This window comes from Taeniopygia guttata, chromosome 14 (assembly GCF_048771995.1).
Source record: "Taeniopygia guttata chromosome 14, bTaeGut7.mat, whole genome shotgun sequence".
NCBI classification, from domain to species: Eukaryota; Metazoa; Chordata; class Aves; order Passeriformes; family Estrildidae; genus Taeniopygia; species Taeniopygia guttata.
The window spans coordinates 16,119,758-16,133,150 of NC_133039.1; the positions used below are offsets into that span (position 1 = coordinate 16,119,758).

The 13,393-nt window shown below is 38.3% G+C and overlaps 1 protein-coding gene across 4 annotated transcripts in view; it reads left to right on the top strand.

Annotated features, from left to right (window-relative positions):
* Positions 1–13,393, top strand: part of CRAMP1 (cramped chromatin regulator homolog 1) — a 49,109-nt gene that overhangs the window by 9,840 nt on the left and 25,876 nt on the right. For 3 of the 4 annotated variants that reach the window (XM_012576478.5, XM_072935513.1, XM_072935512.1), the window contains exons 3-6: positions 1,883–2,076; positions 3,505–3,658; positions 6,476–6,559; positions 9,050–9,098. In XM_012576478.5, coding sequence (XP_012431932.1) covers positions 1,883–2,076; positions 3,505–3,658; positions 6,476–6,559; positions 9,050–9,098 — 481 coding nt within the window. The remainder of the gene's footprint in view (positions 1–1,882; positions 2,077–3,504; positions 3,659–6,475; positions 6,560–9,049; positions 9,099–13,393) is intronic. The other variant, XM_072935511.1, reaches the window with a different exon arrangement.

Genomic DNA, 13,393 nt, shown 5'->3' on the forward strand with positions numbered 1-13,393 from the left:
AATTAAATGGCCTAAGTTTCAATTATTTTATCAGTGGCTGAAGACTTTAGGAAGTAAAGAAGCTGTTTATTTCTAAAGTTGTTTATAAGTGCATTTCCTTCTAGATGTCTAATGGTTTTTCATGTCTTGCCTTGCATGCTTCCTTGTGGTAGACAGTAATATTTTCAAAAGAGTCAAATAGTCATCCCTAGAATTAAAAGAAACATTAACTCCAAAATAATCACAATATCATATTTTATATCAAGTAAATATTTTTTGTATGCATGAAAAAAAGTACTTTCGCACATCTTGCTTTCTTCCAGGTTTGATTTCAAATATTCTCCATTACTTGAGCAAACCACCTTCTCTAGGATTTGGAGAAATATTATTTTGTCACCCAAAGGAATTCCTTTCAAATTGCAACTGACTTGTTAAGATTTACATACAAGTCTTTAAATCTCTAAAGCATGCTGGGCCTGTAACACCTGATTCTTCTGATACTTAAAAAAAAAATACTGTTAAAATTGTCAAAGTGGGATCTCTGGGTTCTTGAATGAGATATATATGTATGTGTATATATAAAAAACATATATATAGGGGTTTTTCTAACCTTTGTCAGGTAAAAAGACCTGCTTCATGAAGCTGAGTTTGAAAAGATAACTGAACTTTTTAAGCCTAAATATGAAAGAGAGAATTATGTTGATATGTATAGAAGTTAGGGAAACCAGTTAGGACCACGGTATTGTACAAGCTGGGTGTATAAGCAAATAAGCTAAGGCAAGCCAATATATCATGAGGTAAAACACAAAACATAATGGCCAGTAACTAGAGAAAAGGAAAGTGTAATGAGCATTCTTTATAATGAGCAATGAATGCTTAGTGTTAAAAGACTTCTGTTCTATTAAGTATATGTCAGCATTGATAAGGACAGTCAAACCCTAAATAATTTTTTAAAATAAGATTGAAGACAATTTATTTTGGAAATATAAGTTACTGGGAATGTTTATATTTTTACAGAAAAAAATGAGTACATTTTGGGGAGTTTGCCTTAGTTTCTGGATCAGCATTCCTATATACAGTGTCAAACCAGGCATGAAGTTTTGTCTGTAGATTTTCCATCCCATTTTCTTTCCAGATCCCTACTTGAGTAAACAGCAAATTCTCTCAATTTTATCCAGCATTATTCTCATTTTAGTATTTCCAATCTTCATACCTCTTTTTCCATATTCTTTGCTGATAACTGACAAAGGGACAATCAAGATTACACCTCTGTGCCTTTTTCTGAAAGCCACAGCAGGATTTGGGAAAGGAGAATGGGTTGAGACTTGCCATCCTTTGGATAGCTGGAGTTTTCCTAGATGGGCCATGTCAGAGGTGGTGCTCTGAGGATCATACACTGTGGATCAGATTATGGAAATGCTGATCTATTGTTGTGTGATGAACTAAAGTCCAAATCTCTCAATCCTTCCTTTTTCACAGTTACTCCGGAGGCAGTAGGATCAAGACCAAAGACAAAGTTGTCACTGTCCTGCCTATTTTCCTCATGGACATCGCTTTACTCCACTGGTCAGCTCCCTGTTCAGCATTGCTCAGGAGTCCCCCCTGGCTGCAGGGCAGTGACTGCAGACCTCACCAGCATATAAACATCAGCAGGGGTTATCTGGTAGAGGCTGCTGTGATACATTCCTGCTTATCTGTGTTACTTCTGGAAATAAAAAATTAAGCCATTGAAATCTTCCCCTTGTTTTTTGCGCTTTGAGATTTTATTCCCATAAAATGAACCTCGTTATTTGCCCATTGTATTTCAAGTGACAAAGGAGAAAATCCTGAGTTACTCCCTTACCTCTCTATCCGTGAATCCTCCTGTTGGTTTAATATTCACTCTGGTCATGGATTTTTACAGCAGCAGATAATGGAGGGACTGCACCTGGTGGCACATCAGGAATTCCTCCCAGCAATCCTGCTGGGAATTCCAAGTCAGCAGCAAGGAACCTGGGTTCCTCAGCAGGAGAGAAGGAAGAAGGGAAGAAAGTCCGACGGCAGTGGGAGTCATGGAGCACGGAGGACAAGAATACTTTCTTTGAGGGACTGTATGAGGTACATGTAGAAGAAAATAACAGACATAGATGGCTTTGGTTAGAGTCTGGATATTCCTAAAGAAGGTTGATTAGGGTGAGATTGGCAGGAGCAGAAGGCTACTTACAGATGAGCATTTGTAGGGCCATACATGGGGCTGTAAACCAGCTGTCAGTCCAAGTCATGTGTCAAAAGTGTCCAGTTTCTTGGTTTTTTTTCTTTAAATACACAGGAAAAATTTTTGAGTTTTATTAATAAATGTTTATAGTAAGTTCAGTTGTTCTTTAATTATGGTTCTGTTTCAAATGAACATAATTAAATAATGTCCCCATCTGAACATTTAAAAGCAACACACTTGCTTTGTAATAATACCAAACAAGAAAAGCTGCTCTATTCTAAAGAGAATTATGTTTAATCTTTGGCCCTGAAGAGGCTAGAGCCAGTTCAGTCCTAGGGCTGAGAGACAAGAAAAAGTTACATCATCTTATCTGCTGTCTCTTATGATGTATATGATGGATTCCTGCTTTTCCTCTTCCTGTGATTATTTCAACAGCATATCTGTTTTGAAACTACATGCCAAAGGTGAAAACAAAAGCAGTGATGGGGAGTTATCTTTGCACATGTGCATGTTTTTGAATTATTATTTTTTCATAATACATATGGTATCACATACATATGTTTTCTGGACAAAAGGAGCACTTGAACAGTGTTGTCTTTTTTTAACTCCCCTGAATTTCAGTAATATTTGTGGGAATCAAGTAATTTTTAAGCCACTTTGCTGCCTTTTTTTTGAACAGTGAGGGAAAAATTTTAAAAATTGTTTTAAGGTGGATCTGAGACTCAGTTTGTTCAGTCCCTTCTACCATTCATTTTGTGCCACTACCTTTCAGAAGAGGTTTTCATACTTTGTATTTAAATCAGTTCCAACCTTTTCTAAATACAAAAATTTTGTGATAGCAGGAGTTAATGTGTAAATCAAATCTTCTGAAACTCAGATTTTTTACTTCTAGTAACAGTAACATTAAATGTACTGTAAATAAAACTGTAGCTGGTATATATAGTATGTTTTTCATTTACTCTAGTCAGATATGTGGGGGCAATGCAAAGGATGCTCAGGGAGAAAAATCAATGTTTTCAGTCCGTCTACTTAACACATTTGTAAGTAAAGTTGAGTGATTTTTTAAAATTTGCTAGCAGCTTACTGGTTTTATTTTGAAACAGTTAAAGAAATTGGAATGTAATTAATTTGGGATCCATATTGCATTTTATGTAAAACAAAGGAAGCCACTGTCATTCTTTCACAGTTGAGTTCTGGTCCCCAAAAATTTTGTTTGTGACCATTGATATCCAATTTCCCACAAAGAACCCCAAAGTCCTTCACGTTGTTTGACTTAGAACAAGATCCAAGTTTGTGTTTGAGTATTTCTATTTGATTTATTCTTTCTTCAGCATGGGAAGGATTTTGAAGCTATCCAGAACAACATTGCCCTGAAATACAAGAAGAAAGGCAAACCAGCAAGCATGGTGAAGAACAAGGAGCAGGTCCGGCACTTCTACTACCGCACCTGGCACAAGATTTCCAAGTACATTGACTTTGACAATGGTTAGTATGCACCAAAATGGGCTTGGTGCAAGGGTTGGAGTCCTACCTTTTAGAGGTGAGGAAATACATACTAAGGAGGAACAGAGAGTTCACAGTGTCTCCCTTCTTATTTTTGTTAGCATGGCCCTATCAAGGTTCATGTTTTGTGAAAAATGCTTTTCAGAACCTGGTGTTTATATCACTACTATTCTGTGAATTCACCACACCATAGTAAATGCAGATCCTGCTCTTAATACTGGGGGGAAAAACCAGGTTCAGGGAAATGTTTTTGTATTTTCAGGAATATACCCGTACCTTCAAGAACTGCCTTAACATTGATCAGGTGTGGCTTTATCAAACAAACTGACCCAGCACCACTTTGCAATTCTTGGGGAAGGTAGAAACAGATAACAGTCCAATACATTTGTAAATGGTGACATATTTGCTCCCACTTTAAAGACGTTTGAATATTATTCCCAGTGCCACACTCCCCTTCCCATTCTTTTCCCTCCTTCTCCAACTGGTTTAATAAAACCAAAATTAGGAAGTCAGATAAACTGCTGGTGGTGTTTAATAACAGTAACATTATAATTGAGAATGGATTTTTATCAAATCCATACTACTTAGGAATGGACAGAGGGAATTTGAGTTAGTCTGTGGGTGGCTTAATCTGAATAACAGGCTAAAGAAATGTATTTCAGTGTGATCAGGTTTTAGTAAGATTCAGTTCTGACTTTAAGGTGTCAAACTCCCATTAGCTTGTGATTAAGTAGTAGTCTCCAGAGTTTTCTGGTCATTCTAATTGCGTGTTCTATAATGCATAAATCATGGCAATTTTTGGTGGTTGAATGTTTTGGTCTTTGAACAACTCATAAATATCAGCAAAATTTTGGATATAAATTCATCTACAGTTTGTGGCCAGAGCCTCTCAAGTTAAAAATAACTCATCAGGGAGAAATTGATGTGGAAAGAAGTTAAAGGAATGCAAAGCTAGTGTAAAATACAATCTCTTTATCACAGAATCAACTAGGATGGAAAAGACCTTTGAGATCATAAAGTCCAACCTATGACCACCTTGCCAAGTAGACCATGGCACCAAGTGCCTCACCCAGTCTTAAACATCTCCAGAGACAGTGACTCCACCACCTCCGTGGGCAGCCCATTCCAATGCTCAATCATGCTTTCTGTGAGCTACTTCCTAATTTCCATCCTAGGCCTCCGCTGATGCAGCTGAAGGCTGTGTCCTCTTATTCTGTGACTGGTTGCATAAGAGAAGAGATTGACCCCCACCTGGCTACATCCTCCTTTCAGGGAGTTGTAGAGGGTGATGAGCCTCCTTTTCTGCAGGCTAAACAACCCAACTCCCTCAGCTACTCCTTACAAAGACTTGTGTTTCAGACCCTTCTCCAGCTTTGTTGCCCTTCTCTGAACACATTTGAGCATCTCAACATCTTTCCTAAATTGCGGAACCCAGAACTGGACACAACAGTCAAGGTGTGGCCCAAGCAGTGCTGAGTACAAGGGAAGAATCACTGCCCTTGGCCTGTTGGCCCATAGCATTCCTGATCCAGGCCAGGTGCCATTGGTCTTCTTGGCCACTTGGGCACACAGCTGGCTCATGTTCAGTCAGCTGTCAGTCAGCACCCCCACGTCCCTTTCTGCTTGGCCATTATCCAGTCACTCTGTCCCCAGCCCATAGTGCTGCAGGGAGTTTTGACCAAAGTGCAGGACCCAGCACTTGGTCTTGCTAAACCTCACTAAAAATTAAAAATAATGAGTTATTAAAAGTAACCCATTAAGGAGAAATGGCTAGAAAGAAGCTGAAGGAATGCAAAGCTATTGTACGATACACTTACTATCATGAATATATTGTTTTTTATGAACTTTTGTGTTCCTGAGCTTAGGTTATCAAAAGGAGGACTTGAGTATCTAAACAATCTTGCACAAGGTATATTTGTGGGTTTCTTTTTTCAAAACAAGGTAACAGTTTAAGATGAAGCCATTAGTATTTTATTTAAAAGCTAGTGTTACAGTGAACACAGTATGGAAGAATTTTTAAAATAAAAATAAGTTATATATCTGTATCTAGAATCTCATTGTCTGAAGGAATTTTAACAATCAGTGCAGTAGTTTAATTAGGTTTTAGTATTGATAGAAATATGTGTGCTTGGATTTTGAGATCAAAGAGAACTAAAGTTTTGATGAATAGACAAGAATAAATATTTTCACTTGATCTGTAAATCACAAGACTGTCCTTGCTGTCATAGATCTTTAGATCTATTAGCAGTAATGTGTGCATCTTGTGTGTTGAAGAGAAAGGACAAAAAAAAATCCCTTGCAAAGTTGAATAAAATGTCAGCAATTTTTTGTGTAAAAGTTTAGAATCTGGAATTTGTGTCAAATCTCTTATGGTGTGTTTGTGCATAGAAAAAATCTGTCATCTGGAAAATCCAAACCTACCCCTGAATATTCATGTAAAAGTGTTCTGTATGCATTTGCTTGGGGGCATCTGGACATTTCCCTTAGAATTTGTAAGCAGTTGATACTAGATCTAGCTTTATTATGATTTAGCTTTATTTTGCATATTGAGCAGTTGCATATTTGTTTAAATTCCATGGAGACTGTTTTGTTTTCCTGTAATCTAAAATATGCCATAAAAAGGAAGTTGGTGAACCAATCCTATTATAGTGTTTCTTGAATCAAAACTTAATTTTGCCTTTGTGATTTGTCTCATCATTGAAAATACAAATCCTCTCCTTTTTAGTTGAAATGAGCATCTGCAATGTAGCTGTGTGTATCTTCAACCTGCATCTCACGGACACCTTTTCTGCTTTCTAGTGTTTTCTCAAGGGCTGAAAAAATCCTCCCTGGAGCTGTACGGCTTAATCTGCTATGGGGAGCTAAGGAAAAAGATCGGGGGATGTGAGTATGAATGACTTCAGGTTATTTTTACATGATAGAATCAGAAGTTACTACGCTTGAGGCTTGCAGTATCTAGTACAGATCCACTTTTGAGTTGCTGTTATCTGTGGTGTTATTTCTTCATTAAATGTGTTTTTATTTTTACATACCTTCTTAGTCTGTTGGATTAATCCACTTTGATAGATTTCTTTAGTTTTATCTTCTGCAAAATGCTATGCATGTATTGCCCACAGGTGATAGGAAAACATACACAAAGTTTAGATTATCTATTCTGTTATTACTGAAACCTAAGCAATTAAGGGTGTAAATTATACACACCCAGAATTATCTGTGCCCATGCAATCAAAATCTGGGATGGTGTATTTTTCTAAGTTTTTCTTTAAATATTTGCTCACTGTACCCTGAAGATGAAAAGGCACAAACCACAATTGGAAATAATTTTACTGGCTAAGCAAGATGACTTCTGATCTTTACGGTCCCAGAGTCCAGTTTTGTCCATATCGATGAGTGGAGATGGAGGAGTATGTGCCATAACAATGCTTCGCTCCGATGTTTGCTGGCAGTTGATTTAATTGCATTAATTGCAACATACCTGAGCTTAGGCTCACAGAACTACAGAGTGGTTTGGATTGGAAGGAACCTTAAAGACCATTTTATCCCAACTGTGGGCAGAGGTACTTTCTACTAGACCAGGGTACTTTCCACTAGACCAACCCCTGTCCTTCCTGGCCTTGAACATTTCCAGGGATGGGACACCCACAGCTTCTTTGGGCAATCTGTGCCAGAGCCCCCCCACACTTGTAATAAAAAATGTTTTCATAATATATTTTAAATTTCCCCTCCTATGGTTTAAAACCATCAACCTTTGTCCTGGCCCTCCAGGCCCTGCTGAAAAGTCTTTCCTTGTCTTTTTTTATAAGCCTTCTTTAAGTACTTCATATGCTGGGACCTCCAGAACTGCAGGTAGAATCTCACTTGAGCAGAACAGAGGATCCCTACCTTACCCTAATGTCCACACTGAGGGGATGAGTCCCAGGACATGGTTCCTATGGTTTTCATGGCTTCCAGACCAGAGAGAGCTGTGACTTGACTGCTTTGAAGAATGGGCAGATAAATATGCCCTGTATGTGCCAGTCCATGAGCATACACCTTTTTATCCATGTATTTTTTTCATTTGTCCCCAGGCTTTTTGCACAGTGTTACAAAATAGTGCATCTTCTACCTGCTTTGTTTAATTCGTGAGACACAGAAAACCATCAAAATACCTTCACTTCTTTGTGAAGTCATACTAGTTGTAGGGTGAAATGGACACTAAAGTCTTCATAAGTGAACACGAACAATTCCTAAAAGAATCGTGGGATTTTGGGAAAGGTTTTTTTCTGTGTTATTCCCTTACCTGGGATTGCTGTCATAACAGGTAATGAACAAGAATTCACTGTTATGAATGTTCATACTGACTTTATTCTGTTTGTTTAAAGATCTCCAGTATGTTAACTGGAGAAGCAGTGCTCAACTTGGAGAAGCAATTTTGAGCTGTTTGATGACAAAGCAGGTGCAGAAGCAAGGCACATTGCACTGTCAGCAGAGATCAGTGTTAGTGTTTCTTTCATGTACCCACATCTGTTTTACAAGCAGACCCTTCTTGCTATGACTGGGAGTAAGATTTCACATAGTCACCATGGAAATGCCTGCAGCCTCTGTGCTTCTGTCTTTTTAGAACTTTGGGACTTGGTTACATACTTTACTTACTGTCACTTAGAAAATTCTTGTCTCCAAGACCAAATGTACTCAAGATGCAAGACTGTACACCCATTTATCACAGGTCTACTCTGTAGCCATGGAAAGCAGTTTCTTCCTTCCCCCCCATCCCTCTTTTTTCCTCTTGTGGTATTCACAGTCACAGAAATGGTGAAGACTTACTGAGAGCTATTGAGACACCAAAGCACTCCAGAAATACTTCTAGCATTGCCAGAGGAAGGTTAATTGTTCATTTAGTAGATCTGGGCCTAACTGTCGTACAAATCAAGTTACCAAAACGTCTGTTTAAAAACATGCTCTATAATGCATACAAAACAGTGAGGGTTACACGTGCACTTTATTATTTTTATTTACTCTTTTGTTGTGTTAAGCACTAGAGTGCTGTTTCATTCTGCCTTGCTGCCTCAGTAACAGAGATTGATCAGGAAGAAGCTTTGCTTTTTAATAACCCGGTGTCAGATTAAAGCCCAATGTTCAAAGATGGCTGTAGTACCTAAACTAGGGTTATTTAATCCATGTGTAGAAAGTAATTTTTGTGGCAAAGATCATGTAAAGCTTGCATGCTATGAAAATACAAACTTTCCAGAAGAGCTACGTTACAGCGCATTTATATACGTTAATCCTATGTGAGAATAAAATGTGATAGTTTTGAAAACCCAACAGGACACAGAGAAGGCCATAGGTTTAACTGTGTAAATCCTAATTCACTCTGTTATCTCATTTACTGAAAAGGTATGGATGACAAGAATGCAGCTAAACTCAATGAGCTCATTCAAGCTGGGTAAGTAAGAACTTACTCCTGAAACTCATAAAACTGTGTTGTTCAGCTGGATGTTGTACTGATCCAAAGTTTGGGACATTTTTTAATTTTCAAGAGCTGAAGTTTGATGTTTTCCATTCTTAGTTTATTTTGTGGTAGGATATTTCTCCCCTTTTCCATGAAGCCATTAATTGTTAATAATAAGAAATGATGGGTTAAGTTTAATAAAATAATTAAATGAGAATTCTTTACAGAAGGTACACTCACTTTCCCTGAGTGAATCCACTTACTTGTGGATTCACTCAGGGAAATCATAGAATTATTTAGGTTGGAATCCAAGATCATCAAGTCCAACCATTACCTCAGCCCTGCCACCACTAACTCCTGTCCCCAAGTGCTATATCCATAGGTCTTTTAAATCTCTTCAGGGATAGTCACTCCACCACTGCCCTAGGCAGCCTGTTCCACTGCCTGACCACACTTTCAGTGCAGAAATTTTCCCAGTATCCATGTAAACCTCCCCTGGCACAACTTGAGGCTGTTTCCTCTTGTCCTGATCCTTGTTCCCTGGGAGCTGAGCCCAACCCCCAACTGACTGCACACTCTTGTCAGGGAGTTGTGGAGAGCCAGAAAGTCCCTCCTGAGCCTTGTTTTCTCCAGCCTGAGCCCCTTTCTCAGCTCCTTCAACTGCTCCTTATCAGACTTGTGCTCCAGATCCTTCCCCAGCTCCATTCCCATCTCTGCACACATTCCAGCCCCTTAATGTCCTTCTTGCAGTGAGGGTTCATCTCCAAACCATGCTACTTCAGCAGGGCTCACAAGTCTTGACTTTCAGACCTGAAATGAACCTTCAGCACATTGGAGGCCTCAACCCTCCAGTGACTTTTGCATCTCCTTGACATAAAGAGCAAATGTTCTCTTTCACTTCTAAAGCGTATTGTGGGATTTGGGGATGCAGTCTATGATTTGATGTATTCCTAGAATGCAGAAGGGGTTAAAAGTTGTGTGTTATTATAAATGAGGGCATACCTGATGTATTTGTGCATAAATTTTTCCAAAGTAGTTCAGGTTTTAGAATTTATGTGTTTTAAAGTGAAATCTCTTTCAAAAGACAAGGCATGTGATTACTTAGGAGGCAGTGATGTGTCCTTAACCCCATCTTTAAAAGTGATTTGAAAAATCATTATTTTCTGTCTCTTACAGGTCTGCTTTTACCTTTTACATTCTTGCTTTTAGGGTGTTCACTGTAGCAGACAAGTTATTGATGAAGTAAACTTGATTGTAGACAGGAGCAGGAGTTTGCCCCCTCAGCAGCTGCAGTCTTTGGACTTTACCTTGCAAAATATGGATACTTGGCATTGTGCCTTTCATGTGTTCTCAAATGGAGTTTTTAGATCAGTTTCTTAGGAGTTGAACAACCTTTTCTCTCCTGGGAGATGCTGTTTGTACAGTGTGCTTGTGTTGATGGTCTTCCATGTTGATGGTTTTCAATCACTTGAATCACTTGTTCATTCTTCTGTTTAACTGCAAGGTTTTAAATTAGAAGAGAAATTCCCATGTGGTTTGGGTTTTGTAAAATTAGGAAAATATGAGCCGTCTGTTTTATGACATTATTCTTAAAGGAAATTACTTTTTTAAATTGGAGTTACCAGTTAAAGTGGACCTGGGACGAGCCTTCATCTGTAGTTTCCGGAATATCTCTATGGTTCAGAGTATCAGCAGTTTGTTTAGTCACTCTGTGCTATACTAGAGCACCTTTCTTATATTGGGTTATGCAAACATACTAAAGCAGAACAAATGAGCCTAAAGACGTTTAGTGAGCTGTAGTATCAGTATACCACTTTGCATGATTCAGGCCTTAGTTCTTCTGATTAATTGTTAATGAGGGCTAGTGATTTCTGTGAAGTCTAGGTTTTTACTTCATGAAAGCCAGTCTTGTAACAAGCCATTTTGGGAACAGGAGTCTTGCATTTGAAAGTATTCATGCTAATCTTCTATGCCAAAATTAGAGTGTACATAACATTAACCAGTTCAGAATTAGTTGCTTTTGCATAGGCTTTTTGTCTAGATCTGGGAGACCCATTTTTGCTTCTGTTTTTCTTCTGCATCCATTACCCCATTTGGTGGAGAACCTCATCAGTTGAAGAAGAGCAAATTGTGTCTCATTACCATGTGGATGTCTGCATCACCTGCATGTGCAGGGCAGCCTCGTAGCTTCCAGAAGCAAACACGTTGCATAAACCTCGGTTGGTTCAACTTCCCATCTTGCTCAGTGATAGTACAATTCTGTGGGCCTCTTCCCTATTTATAATCAGTTCTTTCTCCAGTTCCTGATATGTTTCTTTCAAGTGTGACACTCCTTTTCTGAATGCAATGCACTTTGTAAGGCTTGTCACTGAGGAAAGCTGTGAAAGAAAGTGAAACCAAAGTGATTAAAAATGGGGAATGTGAACGTGCATTATTCTGATGATCTGCTCCTTAAGTAGGTAAGCATTCTCTTCATTTAATTGGTAAGAAAAGCAGAGAAAGGTTGTGAGGAGCTATCTGGCAATTTATTTGCAGCATGACTCCTGACCCTGGAGTTACATGCTCTAATTCAGTGCTTCTTTTGCATCTCTGGTTTCTCTACTAATTTCATGGAGCGTTGAAAAACAAATGACCCTGTCAGGGACTCATAAGAAAATCATACTAAAAAGCTTCCTAGCTTCCTAGAGCTTATAATCCAGGACATGGATACTAAGGAGCACCTGACATCTCCAGTCAACTGACTCTGGTAAGTAGTGGCAAAGTCTCTGTGTGACACATCCCTGTTTGGCTGTTCGAGTTAAGGTTATTCTCTGTTGTACATCTCTGTACTTGTCTTCAGAATGTCAGTAACAGGCAAATGAGGCTAGTCAACAGCCAGTGGTACAGGAGTTGTTGAATAAATAGGGAATCTTGCAGAAAATAGATCACAGTTTACATCTTTATAAATGCAAAGGGGAGCTAAGAATTATTCTATCATCTTCTCTAACTGTTCTGAGTAGTTCAGTGTACTCAGGGCAACACCGGCCTACTTCAGCTGCTGAAAGACAGGACCACTCTGTCCAGTCCTTTGTGCTAAGATTTTTATTACAGCATTTTAATTTCACTACACATTTATTAGGTCATTGATTAGAATGTATAACAAGAAAAAAACAGTTTATAGTGGTATAGCAGAACTGCTCAGTAACTAATTTAAATAAACTTAAACTGAAGGTTTGTTGTTTTGTTTCAATTTTAGGAGGGAAGCATTTTTATTTGACTTAGGTTTTGCAACACTTTACATTTAATAAAAAACTATATATGAATGAATACAAATGTTTTCTCTATGTCTTTGTAAATATGCAGAAATGTTGGGTAAGTTAAAAAAAACAACAAAGCACAAGAAACACCTAATTAAAGAAGTATTATAACAGTGGACCAGTTAAGCAGAGCACTCTTCAGTGTCTTGTAGTGTATGTGGTTTTACCCCCCAAACCTGAGAGGCTCTTTATAAAAGAGGCTCTTTATAACACAAGGTAAGAAAGACAGAAACCATTAACAGGCATTAGTTGTTCTGTCTGGTTCAGATTCTGAATGAGGGATAGGAGTGATTCTTTACTGTCTCCCAGTTGCTTGGGAAAGCTCTTTGGCATGCTATGGGGAAATCTGTAACTCTTTTTAAGAGTTTAATCTTGATCATAAGATAACAGCGCTCATACTGAAAAAAATAATGTATAAACCAAACCATTTTAAGTAGGCAGGTTATGCTCAAGTCAGACTGGTAATTCTGAATGCATAGTCAGTAGAGTGACTTTTTTTAAGACTTACCCTTTTCTGCGGTTGGAGACATCCAGAATCTAGGTAGCAGAAGAAAATAGGGATTTTGAAGCTAAAAGTAGTTCTGTTGCAGACTGACTGTTCTACTGTGCTTTCCCCTAAATTTGTAGAAATAGTGTTCTTCCAGCATCCCAGCTACAGATTTCAATTAGAAAATTATAGTCTAAATATATCTGCTTTTATATTAGTTTGATAACAAGTTATTCTTTAGACTCTGTCCTAGATTGCTTGAAGCTAAGCGTACTTAATGGAGAAGGGAGTTAGGGGAAGCAGAACACATGAATGTAGCGAGCTGGGATATTCAAAAACATGTGCGATGGAACCATGAAAATAACATTGATTGCTGTTGTTGTGGAAGAGTTCTGTAGTGGCAGGGGGAAAACTTGCATGGGAAGTCTTTAATGGTTTTTCACGTTTATGTGTGCTCTGTGTTTCTTCGTTTAGTGAATGGTGTACTTTTCTTGCTGCCTTCTGAA